At 41.0% G+C, this 24,647-nt stretch overlaps 1 protein-coding gene across 1 annotated transcript in view; it reads left to right on the forward strand.

The window, feature by feature from the left end:
- The first annotated feature begins 592 nt into the window (after positions 1-592).
- PKHD1 (PKHD1 ciliary IPT domain containing fibrocystin/polyductin) overlaps positions 593-24,647 on the forward strand; it is a 484,216-nt gene continuing 460,161 nt past the window's right edge. The window contains exons 1-12 of the mRNA XM_047102754.1: positions 593-644; positions 2,249-2,326; positions 4,073-4,217; positions 7,968-8,076; positions 12,263-12,320; positions 15,699-15,777; positions 17,056-17,130; positions 17,772-17,836; positions 18,321-18,360; positions 19,201-19,271; positions 22,718-22,819; positions 24,299-24,394. Of these exons, the coding sequence (XP_046958710.1) occupies positions 593-644; positions 2,249-2,326; positions 4,073-4,217; positions 7,968-8,076; positions 12,263-12,320; positions 15,699-15,777; positions 17,056-17,130; positions 17,772-17,836; positions 18,321-18,360; positions 19,201-19,271; positions 22,718-22,819; positions 24,299-24,394 (970 nt within the window). The remainder of the gene's footprint in view (positions 645-2,248; positions 2,327-4,072; positions 4,218-7,967; positions 8,077-12,262; positions 12,321-15,698; positions 15,778-17,055; positions 17,131-17,771; positions 17,837-18,320; positions 18,361-19,200; positions 19,272-22,717; positions 22,820-24,298; positions 24,395-24,647) is intronic.

The raw sequence follows: 24,647 nt of genomic DNA on the forward strand, positions 1-24,647 counted from the left end.
AAAGCAGGCTCCAGGCTCCGGGCTGTCAGCACAGAGCCTAACGCAGGGCTCGAACTCATGAATTGTGAGATCATGACCAGAGCTGAAGTTGGACGCTTAACCACTGAGCCACCCAGGTGCCCCTGAGACTTTTAGAAATAAAACAAAACAACCTACCCTACCCTTCACACCGCAACTACCATTAACTTGTATCTTGATATCTAGAATTTAGTATTTTTTTAAATTAAGCTTTTCCATAATGAGTTATTGAAAGAGGCTATCAGTATTTACCCAGCTTAAACATGCATAAAATAAGTTGGTGAGAAAGGGGGAGGAGGTGAAATAGTGATGATTTTATATGAGATTCTTAGAGTACTCTTTTCTCCTGAGCTTGGGAGGATAGTGGGTCGATTTGAAGACTCTAGGGCCATGTAGGTATCACTTCCTTAATTCCCCAAGTTTTGGCCCCATAAAGTAGTAGTATGTAAGTAAAAAATGATAGTAATTTGTCATTTTATTTTTTTATAAAGCACAAAAGCTATGCTGCTCCAACAAAACTGAATATGCTTTCAATATCTGAGCAATTTTGAAAGGATTGATTTAAGTGGACAGGATGACTGGCTGGCTGATCTCTCTGATGAGGGCTGAAATACTACTTTTGGCAGGTGAGTAGGATGTGTTTCGAAGGGATTATAGATAGAGCACAACCAGTTGCCTTGAGAACTATTTTATTGATACTTAAAATATTATCTGGGGGAAAGTCTTCAAGTATCTGCTCTGGGTGTAAATTTTCTCTGCTTAAAAATTATTTTTTTCTGCTTAATAGGCTATATATTAAATAGCTATGAATATATGTATATATTCATATATATATTTACATATATATTCATATACACATATATATTCATATACATATTCACATATACATTCATATATATATATATATGAATTAATGGCCAATGGAGGTTGCTGTCATAATCTAGAGCTTCTAATAGTAATTTATAACCTTCTTTTTAGAATTAGTTTTTGAGCCATGTGATGTAATTCTTTTTAGATTCATTGCTTTATCTTCCCAAAGGGAATAGTTTATCTTGTCTAAGCAGTTAATAACTGCTTGTATTAAACTCTTCTTTCCTCAAATCATGTCTCTAATTTTCTCTGTGAGTTTACTTACCTTTGGTATCTTTTTATGGTATTCATTTTGGTCTGCTTTAGGTAGAAGTATCTAATACACTTTTGAGGGGGAAGCATGGGTTGGCCTGGCTGGGACTGCTGTGAATAATTGTGTTGATGAGACTGATTCCCCACCATCCTTGGTTGTGCATTATGCCACCTACATAAATGTACATGGAAGCCCTGGGCTACCCAGGGTTAGCATGGCCTGGATTATCCTTTGACTTTTCTGATATAAGAACTGAAAAATGTTCTATAGATAGTATGTTGCCTCTCTAGGACCTCACTGAGGAGTTGACTGATTTTTGATGGCTCCTTGAATTTACTTTGCCTTGGCCGAGGCATGTCCAGGAGATCTTCAAAGATGAGGGTTTGGTTGCCATGTTCAGCCAATGGTCTCTCTGGGAGAACCCAATCTAGCCTAGCATGTGTAGTCTATAGTATTGTTGTTGTTTTCAAGGAAATTCCGGCCCTGATCCATGCTTCAGCCTCTCTCTGAGACGGCAAGGCAAACATCTACAGAATTTTGTATCCTTCTGGGGAGTTGCTCTGATATATTTAAAAGGAGGAAACTAGAGGATGGTAAATGGAGACAGGAGGATTTAAATAGGAACAGAAACTTCTAGAAGTTTCTCCTCTTCTCTGGGAAGTGGATATGTAAGAAATAATTGGTGGCTAAATTATGATTACCTGATTAAAGGGTGGGAAAGAAACAAGAGATATTATGTGTTTAATTAGAAGCCAAATGTGTCCTTGAGGTCCTCTCCAAAGAAAGTAGGAATTCAGGATTGTTCTGGTGAACACTAGGTTTTTGGGTGTCCAAGAAGAGTGGATCAGACTAGAACTTTCCTTAAGATCAAAGTTTTGAAGGTGTGATCCCCAGACCAGTAGAACTAGCAGCACCTGGTCATAAATGTAAATTCTTGGGCCCTACCCTAAACCTGCTGAATCAGAAACTCTGGGGTGGGACCCAGCAATCTGTGCTTTATCAAGCCCTCCTGGTGATTCTGAGGAATGCTAAATTTTGTTTTTATAACGTTAGGGAAGCAGGTGTATTGAATCTGAACTTCAAAACCAGTGTTTTTCTTATTTACAGTGTCTTCCCTGCGTTTCCACATTGAGCCTGAAGAAGGTAGTCTTGCTGGGGGAACGTGGATCACAGTCCTTTTTGATGGTAGGTTTGGGTCTTACCAAATGCAAGTTTCTTACTTACTAAGAATCCTAAATAATGTGAGTCTTCTTCCTTGGCTAAGGACAGGTATAAAAGAGGGCCTGAAGGGTGTTGGAACCACTGACTGACTTCTGTGTTTCCACATGCTCACTTGCTGATATCACAGAAACAGAGCACATCACACCATTTTATGCCTGTATCCACCTTCTTATCCCAAGCTGTGGGGATGGGACCCTAGGAACTGTAGATGAGATAGGGAAGAGTGCAGCATAGAATTTAGCAATGTGTTCCCCAAAATCTTGGTTTGCTTCCTTGCAGATGATTCTATATGTAGGAACTTTTTAAAAAAATATTTTTATTTATGTTTGAAACAGCGTGTGCAAGCAGGGGAGGGGCAGAGAGAGATGGGGACAGAATCTGAAGTAGGCTCCAAGTTCTGATCTTTTAGCACAGAGCCCCACACGGGACTCGAACTCATGAGCCGAAGTTGGACGCTTAACTGACTGAGCCACCCAGGTGCCCCTGTATGTGGGAACTTCTAAACCATGGCTTAGTTTACCCACCTGTACCAGTGTAAAGAATAATTTTGAAGGCTGAAAAATTCCTGGATTTAAGTGGATGGACCTGAAGAGAGAGAGAAAATTCTTTTTTTATACACTCGTAAATGAGAACATTCATTTACACAGCAGTCATAAATGCATTTGGAAATGAGGAGTAGTAATTTATTTATTTATTTTTATTTTTTTTAATGAAGTTTATTGACAAATTGGTTTCCATACAACACCCAGTGCTCATCCCAAAAGGTGCCCTCCTCAATACCCGTCACCCACCCGCCCCTCCCTCCCACCCCCCATCAACCCTCAGTTTGTTCTCAGTTTTTAACAGTCTCTTATGCTTTGGCTCTCTCCCACTCTAACGTCCTTTTTTTTTTTTTTTTTTTTTTCCTTCCCCTCCCCCATGGGTTCCTGTTAAGTTTCTCAGGATCCACATAAGAGTGAAACCATATGGTATCTGTCTTTCTCTGTATGGCTTATTTCACTTAGCATCACACTCTCCAGTTCCATCCACGTTGCTACAAAAGGCCATATTTCATTTTTTCTCATTGCCACATACTACTCCATTGTGTATATAAACCACAATTTCTTTATCCATTCATCAGTTGATGGACATTTAGGCTCTTTCCATAATTTGGCTATTGTTGAGAGTGCTGCTATGAACATTGGGGTACAAGTGCCCCTATGCATCAGTACTCCTGTATCCCTTGGGTAGATTCCTAGCAGTGCTATTGCTGGGTCATAGGGTAGGTCTATTTTTAATTTTCTGAGGAACCTCCACACTGCTTTCCAGAGCGGCTGCACCAATTTGCATTCCCACCAACAGTGCAAGAGGGTTCCCGTTTCTCCACATCCTCTCCAGCATCTATAGTCTCCTGATTTGTTCATTTTGGCCACTCTGACTGGCGTGAGGTGATACCTGAGTGTGGTTTTGATTTGTATTTCCCTGATAAGGAGCGACGCTGAACATCTTTTCATGTGCCTGTTGGCCATCTGGATGTCTTCTTTAGAGAAGTGTCTATTCATGTTTTCTGCCCATTTCTTCACTGGGTTATTTGTTTTTCGGGTGGAGGAGTAGTAATTTAATCCTTAGGCAAGCTCAGTGTCTCACAGTGCTCCTGTGTGGCCATGTTTTTATGTTCTGTGTGGATTACAGCTCTGTTTAGCCTCAAATTCCCTTTTCCCTGGTGTTTAGGTTTGCACTTAGAGCTCCTTTATCCTACCAATGGCTCTCAGCTGGAGATACACCTGGTGAACGTGGCTGTGCCTGGCCTGCCGAGCATCCCTTGTGACGTCTCTCCTGTCTTCTTGGATTTGCCACTGGTGATGTGCAGGACCAGGTACTCCTGTCAGCATGTGAGAAAGATCAGACAGGTTGAGTGCTTTGCTTATCTCCGTGGATTTTGGTAGAGCAACCCTTGCTGACTGTGGTTATCAGCTACAGCTTTAAAAAGGTTGCCTGTGAATACCCTTCACCAGAGTTTCCTATCAGGGCTCTAGGGCCTAAGGGAGGATGAGAATATAAGGAAGATTTTTGAGAACCTGAGATATTTATAAGGAGGGGTTGGATTGTGTTTTCATCTGTGTTTTCTTGTTGGTGGTGGTGGTAAGGAGCTCTGTCACTATCAAGATTTCAATAAATAGTGCCATTTTACCATCTAAAGAACGCATCTTTTGAACTAGGCATAATCGTTAATGATTGCGCATAAACCCAAAACTAGTTGGAAAGGAAATTTGCTTTATTCCTCAGTGTATTTCCTTTTTGGTATGATTTGTATAGGATTCCAGGTAATCTATCTATCATCCTACTTAAGTTTTTTTTTTTTTTTTTTGGCTTACGAAGTTTTCACATTCATTCTTTTCCCACTCATATCTTAGAGATGCTGCATGAAAGTGGATCATTGGTTGAGAGAAAAAAATCATTTCCTTTTGTTTTTTGTTCCCTCCTTCAGCAAGGCTCCCTGTCTTCCATTTCTGTCTACGGAAATCCTAACCTGCGAAAGTCACCTCTTCCCTGAACATACAACTGAGTGTGATCTTTCCCTTCTTTGAAAGGGGGACAAATAGGGGCTGAAATCCAAGTGATGGTTACGACACCTTTGAGGAGGAAGCACCTTTTGCAGTTTACACAAAGGCATGGCATGTGTGGCCTCAGTGGCCCTGTGCCTCAGTTCTACGTTTCTCATGACTTTATGCCTGTTGTTCACTTCTCACATTCATCCTAGAATTAAGTGCCTTGAGGACAGGAGATGTGTTTGACACCAACTTTGTAGTCCTTACGGTACTTAGCACAGTATCTTGTGAGGAGAAGATGCTCCATAAATGTCTGTTGAACTGAACTTTCTTATAGCCCTGCTGTTGGTTTTAAAACTGGGTTGCATATTTTCCTTAGGTTTTATGGTATACTTGGGCATAGAGTTCCTGCAAGAACTTGCCATGAAACTCTGAAGATCAAAACTCTGAGGATCTATCCCCTCAATCCCAACATACTAATGATTTTATTTTTTTAAAAATGTTTATTTATTTTTGAGAGAGAGAGAGAGAGGGAGGGAGGGAGAGGGAGAGCTGGGGGGAAGGGTAGAGGGAGAGGGAGACAGAGAATCCAAAACAGGCCCAGTGTGGACAGCAGAGAAACTGATGCAGGGCTGAACTCACGGACTGTGAGATTATGACCTAAGCTGAAGTCGGACACTTAACCAACTGAGACTGAACCATACTAATTAATATGGGTGTCCCCCATACTAATAATTTTAAGATGCACCATTGATGTAAATAATCTTTTTAGAGGAAAAGAAACACTATGTCTTATACGTGCTTGTTGGTTAAAAAGTATTGTTCAGTTAACATTCCAATGTGAAAAAAATGCACATTTTATCAGTACTCTCATATTCATTATCATAAAGATGTATCTGCTTTCACCAAAACAGGGATCATAGCCTCTAAATCAGCACTGTCTAATGAAAACATTACACAAGCCACAAATGTAATTTAAAATTTTCTAGTAGCCACATTAGAAAGTCAAAAGAAACAAGTGAAATTAATTGTAATAATTTATTTAACTCAACATATCCAGAATATTATTTCATATGTAATCAATATATAAATTATTAACAATATATATTTTATATAGTTTTTGCACACCAAGTCTGCAAAATCCAGTGTATATTTTACACTCCTAGCACATCTTATTTGGGATGAGCCACATTTCAAGTGTTCATTAACCACCCATGGCATTGGATGGTGCAGATTTAAATATTTAAAGTCATACTGAAGATTTTGATGAGAAGGTTTGTAGGGGACACACTTCTTAATGCTAGCTCCTTATTGATCATATTCCCCCTCTTACAAAAATCAACATGAATGGCAGCACCAAAGAGGCAGAGAAATCACTGTGATATTTGTGAAAAGAGGAGAGAGGGTCTAGGACTTTCTTGATGGGTATATGAAGTGTTCATGGGCTGCTTGAATATTATGAAGTCAAGAATTTTTGGGGTAACGTAAAATCAATTCCTTTTATCAGGAGGAGCCTAGGATTCAAGCCCCACTTTGCTCCTGACCTATGGTGTTCACACACATAAATATCTTAATCTATTTGGAACTGTCAAAAATTTTTAATGGAAACTAGAATTAGACTATCAATGTCCCTTCCAAGTCTTAAAGTCCCTGAACTTACGATTCTGACAAACAAGACAGGTTTTCTTTTTTTTTTAATTTTAAGGACTTTCAGTAAAACAATTACATTTTGCCGAAGGATCCAATCTTTATTTTTTTTTATTTTTTTATTTTTTCAATATATGAAGTGTATTGTCAAATTGGTTTGCATACAACACCCAGTGCTCATCCCAAAAGGTGCCCTCCTCAATACCCATCTCCCACCCCCCATCAACCCTCAGTTTGTTCTCAGTTTTTAAGAGTCTCTTATGCTTTGGCTCTCTCCCACTCTAACCTCTTTTTTTTTTTTTCCTTCCCCTCCCCCATGGGTTCCTGTTAAGTTTCTCAGGATCCACATAAGAGTGAAACCATATGGTATCTGTCTTTCTCTATATGGCTTATTTCACTTAGCATCACACTCTCCAGTTCCATCCACGTTGCTACAAAGGGCCATATTTCATTCTTTCTCATTGCCACATAGTACTCCATTGTGTATATAAACCACAATTTCTTTATCCATTCATCAGTTGATGGACATTTAGGCTCTTTCCATAATTTGGCTATTGTTGAGAGTGCTGCTATAAACGTTGGGGTACAGGTGCCCCTATGCATCAGTACTCCTGTATCCTTTGGGCAAATTCCTAGCAGTGCTATTGCTGGGTCATAGAGTAGGTCTATTTTTAATTTTTTTGAGGAACCTCCACACTGTTTTCCAGAGTGGCTGTACCAATTTGCATTCCCACCAACAGTGCAAGAGGGTTCCATTTCTCCACATCCTCTCCAGCATCTGTAGTCTCCTGATTTGTTCATTTTGGCCACTCTGAGTGGCGTGAGGTGATATCTGAGTGTGGTTTTGATTTGTATTTCCCTGATGAGGAGTGACGTTGAGCATCTTTTCATGTGCCTGTTGGCCATCCAGATGTCTTCTTTAGAGAAGTGTCTATTCATGTTTTCTGCCCATTTCTTCACTGGGTTATTTGTTTTTCAGGTGTGAAGTTTGGTGAGCTCTTTATAGATTTTGGATACTAGCCCTTTGTCCAATATGTCATTTGCAAATATCTTTTCCCATTCCGTTGGTTGCCTTTTAGTTTTGTTGGTTGTTTCCTTTGCTGTGCGGAAGCTTTTTATTTTCATAAGGTCCCAGTAGTTCATTTTTGCTTTTAATTCCCTTGCCTTTGGGGACGTGTCAAGTAAGAAATTGCTACGGCTAAGGTCAGAGAGGTCTTTTCCTGCTTTCTCCTCTAGGGTTTTGATGGTTTCCTGAGGATCCAATCTTTAAAGTCTAGTAGGTGAGTGGATCTAGAAGGCAAATAGACATAGGAATCCTTGGTAAGTGCCATTTCACAGGTGCAGGGAGGAAATTTAAAGTGGTCAGGTGGGGCGGCTGGCTTTGGTAATTCTGTCTTTGATTCACAAGGACATCCACTTTCTGCCTGCAGATCCCTGCTGTCTGAAGCACATGAGGGGCTGTACTACCTGGAAGTGCACTCTGGGGGACAGGTGGTAGGCAGCCCAAGTCCAGGACCGCGGGACAACTGTACTTTCCAGGTGGGTTCTAAGGATGGAGCAATGTGTGTTTGCTGTCTGAGGGAGTTTTTGTGCTATCGACAGGCAACTTACAAGTCAGGGTCTGCTTCGCCAGGGTAAGAAGAAAGGTGGATGGTGGTTGTGGGGTTTCTGAGTCTGTACCAGTGCAAGTTAACTATTGAGCACTTGGATGTCAGGTTCTATGCTTTATGTACATTAATTTGATGCTTGCAAGAATTATATGGGGTACCTATTTATTATCGTGGTTTTACAGATGAGTGACTTGAGGCTCAGGGAGATGAAATAATTTGCCCATCTCCTCAATAATTTTCCTGTGTCCTCTAGGTAGTAAATGACAGAACTAGGATTCTTTAAAAATTGGTTTTTAATTTTTTATTGACATATGATGTCTTGTTACTTTCAGGTATATATCATAGTGATTTGATATTTTGATACATTACAAAATGATCCCTATGATAAGTCTAGGTTAGAATCTGTCATTATACAGAGTTATTACAATATTATTGACTGTATTCCCTCTGCTGGTGGGAATGTACATTGGTGCAGCCACTGTGGAAAACAGTAAGCAGGTTTCTTAAAAAAATTAAAAATAGAAATATGATCCAGAGATTTATCTTCCTGATAATTATCTGATGAAAATGCAAACACTAATTTGAAGAGAGATATGCACCCCTATGTTTATTATTTATAATAGCCCAGATATGGAAGCAGCCCCAGATGTCCATCTATTTCTTTCTTTCTTTCTTTCTTTCTTTCTTTCTTTCTTTCTTTCTTTCTTTCTTTCCTTCCTTCCTTCCTTCCTTCCTTCCTTCCTTCCTTCCTTCCTTCATGGAATGTTACTCAGTTATAAAAAAGAATAAACTCTTACCATTTGCAACAACATGGACAGAACTAGAGGGTATTGTGCTAAGTGAAATAAGTCAGATAGAGAAAGACAAATACTGTATGATTTCACTTACATGTGGAATTGAAAAGGACTAGGATTTGAACCTGTGTCAGACTTTAAATCTTCTAAACTGTAAGCCCATAGAGGAGCCACAAAGATGATCATCGTGGGTCAGTGTTTCATTTTATAGCTGCAATTCTCCTGAGTCTTGGTAGGATGAAGGAACTCAGGGCCCAAGTTGTACCTCTGCCTCTGCTTTGTACTCTATTTCTGCTACCCTTTCCAACCTGAGATTGAAAGGGCATTTGCTGATGGCATTCTCCTTCGAACTTAGAGCCAAATGGAAGCAGAGAGAGGGAGAGTTTATGAGCTAATGCCTAACTTATTTTGGAGAAGCAATATGTATACTTGGTCTTAATTTTATGTTTGGTTCAGCCTATTGTTCATTTCAGGTTAGTTTCACACCAATCTCTCAAAAGGGAAGGTGCTAGACTTTTCACAAAAGGTTGAGGTTTGACAGTGTTCCTTGTGATGATCGTACTTCCCATAGGGTGCCTCTGTTGAAGGGTTGCTCATAACAGTATTAGTCATTAATGCTCCTTTAGAGCAAGAATTCATCCCCCCAAATCATCCCTGTTACCATCCACTCTTTATGTAGGCAGTCCATTTACAAATTTGGAATTTGCTGTCAGTTCACATTTAACAACTTGTCTCTCACTTCAAGAGAAGCTTGTTTTCTGGAATTTTGCTTCTGCACATATGCAGCAGAAAGAAAAAAACCATTCTTATTAAGACCCACACCACCACCTCTACACTGTCTCTGTAGATGTAACAGCAGATGGATGGCCAGGCACCCTCCCTAACCACCATGCTGTTTTTGGTTTTGATGTTCCTTTCACCCCAGATAGTAGTTTTCCTACTTATTAAAGATCGGGAGGGAGAGCAAGGGGAGAGAAGAGAAGCACTTCCTAAAATTGCACATTAAAGAAAACAAGTCCTCAAGTGCTTCGTCTAGCTTGGCGAGTTGATGAAAAATCACCAGGGGATGCAGTTAATGAGAGGCATTCCAAGCTAAATAAAACACGGTGTGTCTCTTTGTTTTGGGACTGGGGGAACCGTGAGTATTAAAAATTAATTCCATCTCGCCAGTCCACTTCAAAGAGCCTGCTGCAGGCGCTGACAAGTTTGAACAACTCACAGAAGGTTTATCAAGCAGCTGGTGGCTGTGGCTTCGCTATCCTGATCTGCTGTGTTTCCTCTCCCCCATCTCACTCAGGCTGACCTCACTCCGGCTCAGGGATCAGCGTGCGGGAAGCTTGATTTGGAAGCTCATTAATTTTTCACTTTGTCATGTCTCTCGCTTGGTGGGTGGACGGAGCCTGTTTTCCTTAGAAATACACCATTTTTATGTCATGTCAGCTCAGAGGGAATCACAAGTGAAGCTCTTTCTGAGGTTTAACTCTGAGCCACCCCACCATGTTGAGGAAGGGGAGGGAGTGATCAAGGAGTCACTCTATTCCCCCTGCCACCACCCCAACCCCCACCCCCATGCTTCTGGTGGAAGGCTCACAGACTGAGTGGTAGATCTTACATTTCAAACTGGAAATCCAGACGCATGTGTCCTTATTTGGTCTGGACTTGATTGTACTTTAGCCTCAGTTTCTAATGTCTGTGAGAAGGGGAGGTGGTGACCACTACTCTACCTCATGAGGCTCCTAGGATATATTTCCAATGGCAGTGTCCAAGGGCACCTCAGGGAGAGGTGAAGGCCTGGGTACAGTAGGAGGCTGGGAGTCCAGGGTGTGGAGTGCATGTTTGGCAGGGGCATGTGGAATTGTGTTAATCCTTATCTTTTGGTGAGATCAGAGCCAGCTCCCAATTGGTGAGGTCATGGCATTCTTACTTTGACCTCCTGACTGTACATACTTTCTGTGACCTGTTCTCTAACCCTCTTTTAGAAGGAGGAAACTAGCCTTGATGGCAGGCTGTGTAGCCATGTGGATCAATACATAAAACTTACACTTGCCGAGCCACCATTAGCTTTTTTGAAATGTCTGTTGGTTCTCTCCTCTGATTAGGGCTGTTGATTAACAACGGAGTTATTCTTTGGTGGTATTCTGCCTGGGAAGGTGAACTCCTGGGATGCTGGAAGCAGGCCAAGCTAAATAATTTGCTTTCGCTTGATTTGCAAGTGGGAAGCAGTGTAGTTTATGGGGAATGAAGGCTGTGTAGGCATCTAGAGGAGGTTGAGAGTGAGGGTCACATGAGGGGGAAACCAAGTCTCTTCCTGAATGTTGTTAGCTCATGTGTCAAACCTTGGCCTGGTCAGTCCATCCTTATGCCTCTCTGTTCACACTGGCCCTGACTATGAAATGCACTAATCTTGGACTAACTCAGATGCCTATAGGTAAGATGAAATTCCTGGACTTGTCTTTTTCTCCCCCTACTTCCAGGTACCATATCAATCATCTCAGATCGGGCCACTTTATTTATTCACAAAAATTTGAATGTCTTCTGTATGCCATGCTATGCATAAGAGTATAACCATGACTGAGTAAGGCACTGTCCCTGCCTTTCTAGAGCATGTGATTAGCAGAGAATATACTTTGGGGGAAGGGACATAGAAAGCTGATTTGGAGGGCCATGACCAGGCTTTCATAGACTTCCACCTCTTCCATCAGGGCTATTTTCCCCCTTCTCAAAGAGTAATGTTGCTTCCCATTCCTTGAATCATTTGAATCCTTTTTTCTCCTGAGAGCCATGATCCATTTTCTCAACAAACACCTCACTTGTGTGCCCACCCAACTCCAGTTTTTTGTAGCTTGCTCATTCCTACAAAGGTGTTGATGATAATTTAAGTTGCAATCCTTTCAACTTAAGTAAGCAAATTTTTGCCAAGAAAATTAAAATCCTTCAAGATTCCAAAATACCAAGTTACAATAATGGAATTCTAAAGGTGGCCTACCTACCTATCTTTCTGGTGAAATGTGTTCCTGGCTATGGTAGGTGGGCTGGTGGAAACAGACTTGCCAAAGTTTGGGCAATATGGTACAGGACAGAGAGCTACATGAACTTGGTAAAATTCCCTTTACTTCCTCTGTGGAGAAACTATAGTAATACCTGTTAACTCTGCTTCACAGTTGTATTATGAGGATAAAAAGAAATAGATGTACATTTATTTGAGGAAGTGTAACCATTTACCATCTTTGACTAATATCCGATGAGGAATGACTTTTGCTTCTTGTCTGTGGTTGTGATATTCTAATGGAATGCTCCCTTATGATAACCTTTCCTGAACAGTTTTCCAGGGGGCAGACACCCATTGTTTACCACGTTATACCACCGAGTGGAGTGCCAGGTAAGAAATCTCCTATTAAAATAGGAATAATTATGGATCCCTTTGCTAAAGCTATTGAAAACTCTTCTACCCAGGTGGGTGCTCTCTATAAATGGGAACACTGAACTTCTCTGATGCTGGTTTGAAAATAAATGTCAACCTCTGGTTTACTTTTAATCTGGTTTGGTTTCACCTGTGGGCTCTTTTGCTCTGTGACTTCACTGATAACAAAAGGAATCCAAACATGAAAAGGAAAAGAGGCCAGCAAAATCAAACCAGGTACTGCCAGAGCATGGAAGAAATAAAAATCATCATTGTTCTTAATTTTATAGTTGTTTGCATAATAGCAAACTTTTTTTGAACTTTACTGTGAGCCAGGCTCTGTTCTAAGTGTTTGGCATATATTATCTTATCAGATCCTCACAAGAACCTGATGACATAGGGACTATAATTCTCATTTGCCGATGAGGAAACGAGATACCAAAAGGTTAAGTAACTTGCTTAAAGTCAGCTATTAAGTGTATAGCTGGGATTTGCACCCAGGCAGGCAGAATCCAGAGTGGGCAGGTGTACCCATTGTTTTGTTTTGCATTGAGTGGTGTTGCATACCACATGCAAGGCCAGCAACCCTGATCCTTACACTGGGGGTTTGTTTGTGAATTAGAGGGCACACAGGCATGCAAAGGCCAGGGGATAGAAGTGAAGAAGAGAGAGAAGGTTGAGATTTACATAAAAGAGGGTATCGCAGCTAAGAAATAGGTTCAAGAATCGCTAAGCTTGCCTTACAACTAAGTAGTAAATACAAACTAGGATTATGTATAATTTGCTGTCTGATTCTTGGCAAATTCCTAGGTCTATTTCAGATTTTCCCTTTGTTCAGGGTTTCCAGATGGTGTAATTATGGGAATACAAATTGCTAAATGTTTATATGTAGTTGTGTCTAAATGCATAAACTGATCTAGTTTTGAATGTCTTGACTGCTCGAGAATGTCACAATGAATATCTGAGTTGCTGAAGAGTATTTGCCCTTTGTGTATGTGTGTGTGTGTGTGTGTGTGTGTGTGTGTGTAGACACAGGATTATGTATGTGTGTATTTAAATTATATACTGAAGAATATGATTCCAGCATGATTTTTTTTTATGCGGGTTATTCAGAGATCTGTTCCTTTCCATTTGAATAATCAAGACGTGATCATGTTTTATTAAAAAGAAAATGTGCTCTAAAAGTCGCATGCAGACGTTTGGGTCCTTGCTGCTCTGCTGTTAGAAAGCTCTTGTTTAGATGGCAGAAGTCCACAGGGTGAGGGATGAGGAAGGGGCCTGCCATGAGAGGTGTGAAGTGGGACATTGGCTGACACGGATCTGTCAGGCCCGTTTCTCCCACCCAGTCCAAGAGCTGCACACTGTATCTTCCCCCTTCTGGGGGAATGGTTGGTGGCTGGCCTTGTTGGAGTGGTCCCTCCGGGTAGGATCCACATGGTGACATCTTTGAAATCATTTTCCAGATGATTACTCTCATTTCATTTGGGAAGTCTGCCCAGAATAGCAGCCAGGGAGATGGGGGAGGTGGTGGGGACAGGAGAGATGATGTTCCATTAGCAATTGAGTTTCTATATGTGGTTAACAGTTCTCCACTGTGACAGAGAATCACCCAGAACCATAGGCTGGCTTAGCCATTTCTCAGGCTCTATTGGACTTCTTTATTTAGAAGCAAGACTGTTAACCACTCACAAAATTCCCAATTTCTAGAACTTATTTCCAATTTTTAAAATTGTGCCCAAGAAAGCAAGAAATCATGCCCATCAAAGCCAGGGAATTAATACTTTAGCTCTATTAAAATGAAGGGAAATTATTTTGCCAGTTGTTAATAGTAACAAAGAACTCCAGAGTCTAGGCTTTCTCCATTTCTGTGATCTTTGTCTAAGACATTAGGTTCCAGCCCCTTCTACCCATTCATCTGTACAGTGAGTGGCTCTCATACTTCCCGGAAGGTTCCCATGGTTTCAGTGCCAGTCAGTCATCCAGTGACCACAGACAAAAGTCTTCTTGTATTAATAAAGCACCCACAGCATGAAGGGAACAACTTCTTGGTAATGTTCTTTTGTGACTTTAAATGTGGCCATGAAGAGATTCAAAGTCTTCTGCCTTCAGTGACTTCATGATCCCCTTAAATGCTCTTTTCTTTTCCACCTTTGTTGTTTTGCCTCATTAACCAAAACTGCTCTCATCTCTTAACATTGTTTGTGATGCTGTAAGATTACAGTGTATATGGTTAAATTTCCTAATTATTTGGAAGGCACACATTTCCAGGTTGTGGGGTTGTTTGGTGAAATTGAACTATATCACCTTACTATGGTGTGCTTGCTTAAAACTTTGCCTCATGTAGTTCTACAGAACTGAGTTTAGGTGTTTTCAACTATGGAAGAAATCAGCTCATGTAGCATCCGGTAGGGGCCCCCAAACTCTTTGTGAAAGAGTGACATCAGATTCCTTTCTCACCACAGATTCCTTTCTCACCAACTATGAACAGATTGGGTAGGGACAGTACCAAGAGTCCACCTTGCTGAGAGGGGGGATTGCTGATGCCTGCACTTCCTCTTGAACTTGAACTCAAAAGAGGGTGTATTAAGTAAATACTTGTTACCTAGTGGAAATCCCTATGAGTCACATAGAGGAGACTCAGCAGTAGAAGTCATCCATTTGTCAGTGGGCAAGGCTGACCCCAACTGTTTGCAGGTCTTCAATTTGTTCTATCTTTGAACATGAGCATAATTTTTGAATGAATGAGATGTGCAATTGCCCATCTTTAAGCTGTAATTCTGTTCTATCTCATGCTTTCTGAGTTCCCATCCATTTGGGTCATCCTTGACATTTATCTTTTGTCCTCTGAGATTTGGAAGAAAGTCTAATATCCCCAAATACCCATCCAGATCATGTGACATGAACCTCCTTGGTTTTCCATATTAGCAAGTGCCCAGGGGAAAGTGTCATGAAATGCAGAGCACCCCAAGGCACCGTGTTCTTAAATCCCACGTTAGGTGATGATCTACACACAGCCAAGAGGGTAGAACAAGTCAGTGTGTGGAAACTGGCCCTTCTTCCCGAAAGCCTCATACTTCATAGAACTGTGGGGAAGACCTGTTCTTGCTTTTGTGTTCTGTACGTAGCTGATTGACTCTGTGATTGCAATAATTATTTTAGACTTTTTAATGTGTAATATTGATCACTGGATCATACTTGAGACTTCTTTCCTGTTGTACAGTTTGTAAAAAAGCATTAATATTCTGAGTCATGTCCAGTTTGGCTGTATTAAATAGATGGTACCAAAAATAAATTGCTTATGTTATAATTTACAGTATGAGCGAAGTGTGTTACATTTCAAAAATCTTCTTAAAACAGGAGAACTAATACATGTGTATGGTTGGATTATCACTGGAAGACCAGAAACCTTTGATTGCGATGCGGAGTACATTGATAGGTAAGCGTGTGTTAGTTTCTGTGTTCAAAGAGTTACAAACATGCTGGATTGCTTCCTCAGACCAGCTTCCCCGATAGCAATAAATTGTGAGCAGTTGGCACAGAATTGCTGTTTTCTTTGCAGTTTATGGTCCCTGGTGAGTTGGGCTTCAGCAAACTTTGTTAATGTAATTGCAACTGGTCGATTAAGTTGGTCCATTTATTTACTGACAACTAGTCACTCTGGGCTCAGCGTGAATTGTGCTGTAACTGCATCTGTGGGTTTTCTTTTTCGATTCTTCCCCTTCTCTCCCTTGTTTCTCAGGCTGAAATGATTCTTTTTTTCTTTTTTTTGTAAAACGACATGTGAACCCCAAAGACCATTGTAACTTCCTTCTTAGGTTGGTATCCATTTGTGCATTTAGGAATTCTGTTAGTGTGATCAGAGGAAAACATGGAAGAAGGCACTGAGAGCCACTGAATTTTACTGTTTTCTGGGAATAATGAGGATGGCCAGACACTTTAAAATGGAAAGTGGTACTATTAAATCATGCGTGCTAGGGAAGGAAAGGAACAAGAGGCAATGTGTTGAAGTTGTGTTTCAGGGAGGCTTTAAGCAACTGTGATTTTGCAATATCTGAAGTAGTTATAGCCAGGCTTGATAAGGTAGAAGAAACCGAGTCTTACTGTAGCTGAGTGGATTCTATATACTTGTGACTGGTTTTCCTTGTACTCCTAGAAAGGATGGGGGTATTGTCTTCTGTTCCATCTCTGTGATTCTGCCCTAGGTGAGGAGAACATGATCTGGCTACCCTCCAGATCTACATTTTTGGCATTAAGTAGTGGTGAACTCATCTTGAAAGGAAATGACTCTTTCTGTGGAGGATACAAGCCCCAAGTACATCCTTAATAATATGCCACATTCACTGCTTGGTCCCATGTCAGCCTTGGTCAGGGATATAACATTGAAAAGGGGAATGGAGGCATCGACTTCACAGTAGTTCTATGTAGACTCAATATAGCCAATGTGGGTATGATGAGGATTTTGGGGGAAAAGGGAAATGCTCTTTCTGCAGTGTGAAGGTGTGGACCATGAAACAGTGCTATGCATTGCTTACCTTCAGACTGAGAGTTGATTCAACATCTCCTCAGGGGACAGGCTTTGGCCACCCTCAGTGATGCCCCATAAATCCAGAGAAGAATGCTCATAACAGTGTTTCCTCTGAGTTTTGCTAGGAATTTTTACTGAGAGACTTACACTATTGTCTCATGTCTTTTTTACCCCATTTTTTTTATCCAGTCCATTGATCTTGGAAGCTCAAGGAGACAACTGGGTCACAGCCTGCTCTCTTGTAAACAGGCAGACAGGAAGCTGGTGAGTGCCTTTCCTGCCTAATACATGCTTTTAGGTTCTTCTATGTGGGTTTCTCTCTGTCTCTCTCTGTCTCTCTCTCACACACACACACACACACATACTCACACCTTTTTTTTTTTTTTTTTTTTGAGAGAGAGAGAGAGAGAGAGACCGACCGACCATGAGAGAATGTGAGCAGGGGAGTGGTAGAGGGAGAGGGAGTGAGAGAATCTTATGCAGGCTTCACACCCAGTGCAGAGTCCTACTTGGGCTCCATCTCATGAGCTGTGAAATCATGACTTGAGCTGAAGTTGGACACTTAACCTACTGAGCCGCCCAGGAGCCCCAATAATAGATTTTTTTTTTTAAGGGTTTTTCTCTTCTTGTTGTAAAGGTTTTGGAAAGAATGGAGAGGTCTGAAAAGAGGTTGGGGGCAAGTTAAATTTTGTCTCTTGCACTGCATGCTTGCCTGATAGCATATGTATCAACAAGAACTCTAGTTAGTACTGTTCTAGTGTTTGCTCCCATGAACTCATTACGCCTTAAGTATTTACCAATTTTTGCTGGCCAACTCACCTTTTGTTTTTTACTTTCTTGGCTAAAGAGTCAGAACTTCTGAGTTGTCTGATAATTCTCACCTCAGGTTTTGGTTCTCTCTCTAGCTATCCTCTTCAGGAAGACCATGGTTTTGGGACCCTGCAGTGCCGTGTGGAAGGCAACTACATTGGTCCGTTCAGGAAGTGGCATAAGTTTAAAGTCTTTTCTGTTTCTTTTTCTGTATCAGAAAAATACTGTTTCAAGAATGCTTCTCACAAGCATGAAAAGAGTAATTACCATGTATTGAGAACTCCTTAAAAGGCTAATTTAATCCTCACAATAAGTGGATTGGTGAAGTTGGTAGAATTACTTTTACTTTATAGGTGAGAAAATTGTAGCTGGTAACCAGTAGAGCCAGGCTTCCCATGTTTAGTCAAACTGTGAGACTGCTGTAATTCTTATCTGTTTTACGCTACTACATTTATCCTTTTATTGTTGGAAGTCAACACTGATGGTGCTAAATCTGGGAGGTGTTTGTTCTGGGCACTCTTAATGAAATCACGGGTTTGGGCAGTCACTTGGTGATATCTGGAGTCCTTGGGTTTAGGGTAGCAATGGCCTGGCCCAGATGATACATGCAGACTCTTGTGTTAATGTCTTTCTTTTTGTTACAGGCTCCCAGAATGTTAGTTTCTCAGTATTTAACAAAGGAAAGTAAGTAATGAGGAGTAAGCAGATTTATTATCATTTTGTATTATCCATCTCTTTCTTGTTTTGCTTACTTTTTTGAACGCTTTATAATGGAAAATTCCAAACAGACAGATTAGCATAATGAAACCTGCTTGGTTTCTCTTACTTAGGTGAATATAATTGTGTCTTGAGGTACTGTAGATGTTTCAATGGGATGATGGCACAAAATTTTGGGAATTAGGTCTTAAGTAAAAAGTAATCTCATAATACTGTAAATTTAAAACAGAACATAGTTCCATGAAATGCGTTGTCTAGCAAATGCCTTCTTCAAGATGGAAAGGGTCCAATTTCATAGAGCTTTGGAGAGGAAATCATGATTGTGAATGATTCCTGCATGCCTTACCTAATGTTCTGACACTATATAATTTGTCAGGGATTTTCTTTAAAAGTATGCTATCTAGCTGATATTAATCTCATTGTGGTGATAGTGACATAATTACCTGCAGTAACATAGCCCCAGATATGGAGGCTCTCTCTTTCTCTCGAATTTAGGAAGGAATAACCCTAATATCTATTGCATATCTACTGTAGGCCAACTCTTTACCAGGACCTTTCACATCATCATTCCATTTAATGCTTGTGACCCTGTGAAGTAGGTGTAATCATTGTCATACAAAAATTTTCTAAATCGCAAAACATACATTGCCTCATCGGTATCATTCTCTATTTGTCAAAAGGAACTGGTATCTAAACTGTTATAAAGATCAGGAGAGGTTGGCCCATGATCTTCATTTTAGGCAGCCAATTTAAAAAATGCAAACTCAAATGATTTTTTTCACCTAAAACAAAACTTTGTCTTGGAAGGTCCATGGTACACAAGAATGCATGGCTGGTCAGTGCTAAACAGGAGCTTTTCCTGTACCAGACATATTCAGGTACAATTTTCCTTCTCCCTGTCCTCCTCACTGCTTCCCTCACACCTCGCTGAATGTAGAATCCTCCTTCCCTTTTTCCTGTCCATTTCTCTATGACCATGAACACCTGAGGCTGTCCCCACAGTGATGGAAGACCCTTAGGCTTTGGATGAGAATAAGTTGCTTGTGTGAGTGTCACATGTGGTTGCCATATTAAAAGAGGGTCGATCATGGACTTCTTTTTTTTTTTTTTTTTAAATTTTTTTTTTCAACGTTTATTTATTTTTGGGACAGAGAGAGACAGAGCATGAACGGGGGAGGGGCAGAGAGAGAGGGAGACACAGAATCGGAAACAGGCTCCAGGCTCTGAGCCGTCAGCACAGAGCCCGACGCGGGGCTCGAACTCACGGACCGCAAGATCGTGACCTGGCTGAAGTCGGACGCTTAACGACTGCGCCACCCAGGCGCCCTTCGATCATGGACTTCTATGCAAAGTTTGTGGATATAAACTGAATGAAAGAAAGGAAGTCACCCTTGTATGTTCTGAGAAATGATGGAAAAGCGATGGCACTGAAAAGTACAAAAGTGCATCTTTTCAGTTACTTTAACACCTCACCTTGAGTATTCATCCAATAACTTATGACTTGCTGATATTGATGCTAAACTACAGTTGAGTATTCATCCAGCAACTTATGACTTGCTGATATTGATGCTAGACTACAGTGTTGCTATCAGATGAGCAAACCTCCATACTAAAAAAAATGAATGTTGAAATTGCATGAAATTGTGAATGCAATTCAGTAGTAGAGGGTTGATCACTAAAGAAGAGTACTTAGACTTCAGTGTTGAAGACAATCCCAAAGCCACTGAAGATATGTCTGTGAAGTAGGTGCAAATTCCAGGGGCAATAAGATCAACCTTTGCCAAAAGTGCAAGACATTTCATAGGTCAAGGGGCAAATGCTATTTACTCTCTAGATAGGATAATTCTACAAAATCTGAATTTTGATCTCTGCCTTTTATTTAACATCTTTTAAAAATTAAAAAAAAATTGTTTTTATTTTAGAGAGGTGGGAACAGAGGGAGAGAGAGAGAATCCCAAGCAAGCTCCATGCTCAGGGTGGAGTCCGATGGAAGGCTCAATCCCATGACCCTGGGATCATAACCTGAGCCGAAATCAACAGTTGGATGCTCAACTCACTGAGTCACCCATGCGCCCGTCCTTTATTTTCTTTAACCAGTATAGCTAGTCTCTTTGGGAATAAGTTTGAAGAAGCAACTTACTGGCTGGCCCTTATTGAGTAGTTTGAGTACATGCACTGTCAATATTAATTCCACTATGAGACAGTACTAGGCTCATTTTACAGATGAAGAAACAGACCCAGAAGGACAAAGTAACCAAAGGTCCCAGTGCCAGAAAAATGCAGATCCAATTCAAAATCTTATGCACGTAAACAATTTATGATGGGACGTCCACTCTCCTGGCCATCTGACCCCAAGATTCCTGGTGAATTTGCCTAACACTGTTGAACCAGCCAGATAGGCTGACAGGAATCTCTAATCACATAGCTATTTCATATTTCCAGTACTGATGTCTTCTTGGGATGAGAACTCCAGGCCAGAACTATTTTTTTAATGTTTATTTTTGAGAGAGAGACAGAGTGCAAATGGGGGAGGGGCAGAGAGGGAGGGAGACACAGGATCTGAAGTAGGCTCCAGTCTCTGAGCTGTCAGCACAGAGCCTGACACAGGGCTCTAAGCCACGAACCACAAGATCATGACCTGAGCTGAAGTTGGACACTTAACCGCCTGAGCTACCCAGGCGCCCCCTAGAACTTTCTTATAGCTGAGGAGGCTATGGGAGAGGGAATATGGACTATTATAAAGGACACTGGGCTGAGCTCCCCAAGGGCTGGCATTCATTTCTTTACTTGATGATTTTGGTTAAGTCATTTAGCTTTCTGAGCTGTAATTAAATATCTATAAAGTGGACAAAGTGGTGTTTGTCCTTCTAACTCCAAAAGCTGTTGAAAGAAGTAAATGAGCAAGAATCTTGGGATTCACCTATGATTTTCCTCCCCTCTCTCTTCTCTAATCCACTCAGTCACCAGTTTCTGCTGGTTTTACCTCCCATCGATTTCTTGATAAGGTTTTAGATTACTGATTGCAATTAGACCCCTTATCAATTTCTTAAATATGATGTATCCATTCTATCTCTACAATCACTACCTCAATTCAGAATCCCATCATCTTTTGCCTGGCATGCCACAATGGTTCCAAGGTGCCCCGATCTGTTTTCTGTCCCCTAAAGATCCATGTTCTACATCACCACCACCATTCTCTACACCACACATCTGATGCTTCTCCCTTACCACCCTCTAAAGGCTTCCCACTCTCAATAGGAAATGGTACCAGCCTCTGGTCTCTTCCTCATCTGCTTATCCTGTTCTGTCTTTCCCATTCTAGCAACACAGAAATGGACCTTAAATGAAGCCTCTCTCCACAGAGGCTATCGTTTGCTTTATTTAAACATCCTTTGCCTTATTTCTTTCCTTCACTTGGCCAGTTTTAATTCACACTTTAAGATTCAGCTCAGGAATCAATTCTAGAAATTTCTTTCTATTCCATAGACCCTAGCTCTATTCCTAATCCTCCCCTCTGCACTTTCATGTACTCTCTCTAATTGTGCTAGCCCAGCATGTCATAATTATACTATTTCATAGGCAGGAGCTTACATAAGAAATGCCCCGATAAAACCCATAACCATTCATAATTAGCTTCTTTGTGTCTTCAGTTTGTTGGAGAAGACAACTCCTGTTTCCCCTTGAGGGAATAGAACTTAGAATGGTCAAGTTTGGATCATAGGAGAGGAAAGGACCAGAAAATCTTACATTCTGGGGGATATGTGGCATATGACAGTGGGATTTTGAAGCAGTCAGGAGGCAGCATGGAAAAACATGTTTGAGGTGGTGAGTGTACACAGGGAGAAGAACATGTCGGATGGAAGGAGGGCAAGGCTGCTGAAGATGGTGCAATTCATTCTCTTGCTTAGAGCAAACTGCAAACTCAAACAGGTGAACCAAGGCTTGGCCCGGTGCATCCAAAGCTGATTCCTCCATAACATAAAACCTACTGTTCTGTGACTTGTAAATTGAATACTTGAGATCTGGTGACAGGTTTCCTAAGAAAGCATCATGGTATGTAAGGATTTCTGCTATTAGCATGAGTGACTGCATCTCCCCTTCCTTTGAAATATTGATCCTGTATTATATGTATTATACATATTGTTATAGGTAAGTCCTTATTATATGCATTTTAAGTGACTATTACTAGAAAAAATTCCAAGCATTGCTGGTCTTAGAAAGTTAAAGTAAGGAATACATTAGTGATAGCCTTCTATTATTATATTATCTGGGTCACATTCTATATTCTATGTTCAGAAGCTTACTTTTTTTTTTTCTTTTGCAGAAATACTATCTGTGTTTCCAGAATCTGGGAGCCTTGGGGGAAAAACAGACATTATAATTACAGGAGACTTCTTTGACAATCCTGCCCGGGTTACCATTGCAGGTAACTAAGTTAGAATGGCTGAAAATAGTTCATAGTTTAAATGCTGTAGGAGATTATGTGTCTCTTATGGCATGCAGTGAGTGGGGAGAAGAAATTTTTGCCTCTTCTGACTCATTATGCCATCCTGCTCTAAGGTATTTTATCTGTTTGTTTGAGACTAGGTGGGATTGTAGTCCTGTAGGGACAGCCTATGGACATACTCCTAATTTACAGCAATTCCCAAACTGGTGCAGCCACTGTGGAAAACAGTATAGAGGTTCCTCAAAAAATTAAAAATAAAACTACCCTATGACCCAGCAATTGCATTACTAGGTATTTATCCAAAGGATACAAAAATGCTGATTCATAGGGCAATGCACCCCAATGTTTATAGCTGCACTATCAACAATAGCCAAGTTATGGAAGAAAGTCAAATGTCCATCGACTGATGAGTGGATAAAGAAGATGTTGTATATAAATACACACACACCATGGAATATTACTTGGCAATTAAAAATAATGAAATCCTGCCATTTGCAACAACGTGGATGGAACTGGAGGGTATTATGCTAAGTGAAACAAGTCAGAGAAGGACAAATATCATGATTTCACTCATAAGTGGAATTTAAGAAACAAAACAGATGAACATTGGGGAAGGAAAGAAAAATATGATAAAAACAGAGAAGGAGACAAACCATAAGAGACTCTTAAATATAGAACAAACAGCGTTGCTGGAGGGGTGGAGGGTGGGGGGGATGGGCTAAATGGGCAATGGGCATTAAGGAAGACGCTTGTTGGGATGAGCACTGGGTATTATAAGTAAGTGATGAATCACTAAATTCTATTCCTGAAATCATTATTACACTATATGTTAACTAAGTTGGATTTAAATAAAAAATAAAAACTAAAAAAATTCATGGGTAATTCCCTCGGGTGTCCTCATCCTGGGAATGAAGAGAAGGGAAGGGTAGAGCTGTGTCTTCAGAAAGGTCCACTTCTACTGGAAGGCCACCCCTCTCCCCACCCTTCTCCTTAGTCCTCTTGATAAACTGGATTGGGCAGGCATTTGCTATGCAGATTCTTCTGGAATTCCATCTTGGGAAATCCTTTTGTGGTACCCATCTAGAACCTTTTATTCTGCCAGGTGGGAGGCTCTTCTGGCTGGTGATACCAAGGTTGCAGGAAAACATCCTCACAATCTCACGTCACCTTTACTCTCCCACACTCAGCCGAGGCTTGTGCATTCTCAGTGAATGGCACTGCATTGCCTTGTTTTCTTTCTAATTACTGGAAGCTGCCCTATGCCCTATTGCCTTGCACTCTCCCTTTCCTGGCCTCCTTCACTTGGTGGGGACAACTTTTGCTACATTACTCACATCCAGTTCATTACCTTAGAATAGGAGCCTGTCTACTTCAGGAGGGTCATGTTGTCCTGCCTCACACCTATATACCTCTCTCTCTCTCTCTCTCCATTTATCTAATTAAAAAAATTCTCCCCAGGCATTCCGTGTGATATTAGACATGTGTCTCCCAGGAAGATTGAGTGCACCACTAGGGCTCCAGGAAAAGGTGCAAGACTCACTGCTCCTCAGGCAGGTAAGGACGTTGTACAATGGTCTCTAGTTACCACCAGGAGGGGCCGGGAAGTGGAAATAAGTGTTTGCTTTCTCAGCTGTTTGACTGGTTAGCTCAGTGAGCTCTGGGCCTGTGATACCACTGTGAGGACTTTCCTTTCAGAGAGCTTCTTGGCTTTGTTCCGATGTTTAGTGACCCTGCACTTCTGGCCCCAACCAAATGGCCAGTGGGGTTCAGGGGAGACCTGATGCATAAAGTATAACTGCAAAAGGGG

Source organism: Lynx rufus, unplaced genomic scaffold, assembly GCF_022079265.1.
Source record: "Lynx rufus isolate CCGP_SWC_20201006 ecotype Redwood Valley unplaced genomic scaffold, mLynRuf1.p SCAF_6, whole genome shotgun sequence".
NCBI lineage: Eukaryota > Metazoa > Chordata > Mammalia > Carnivora > Felidae > Lynx > Lynx rufus.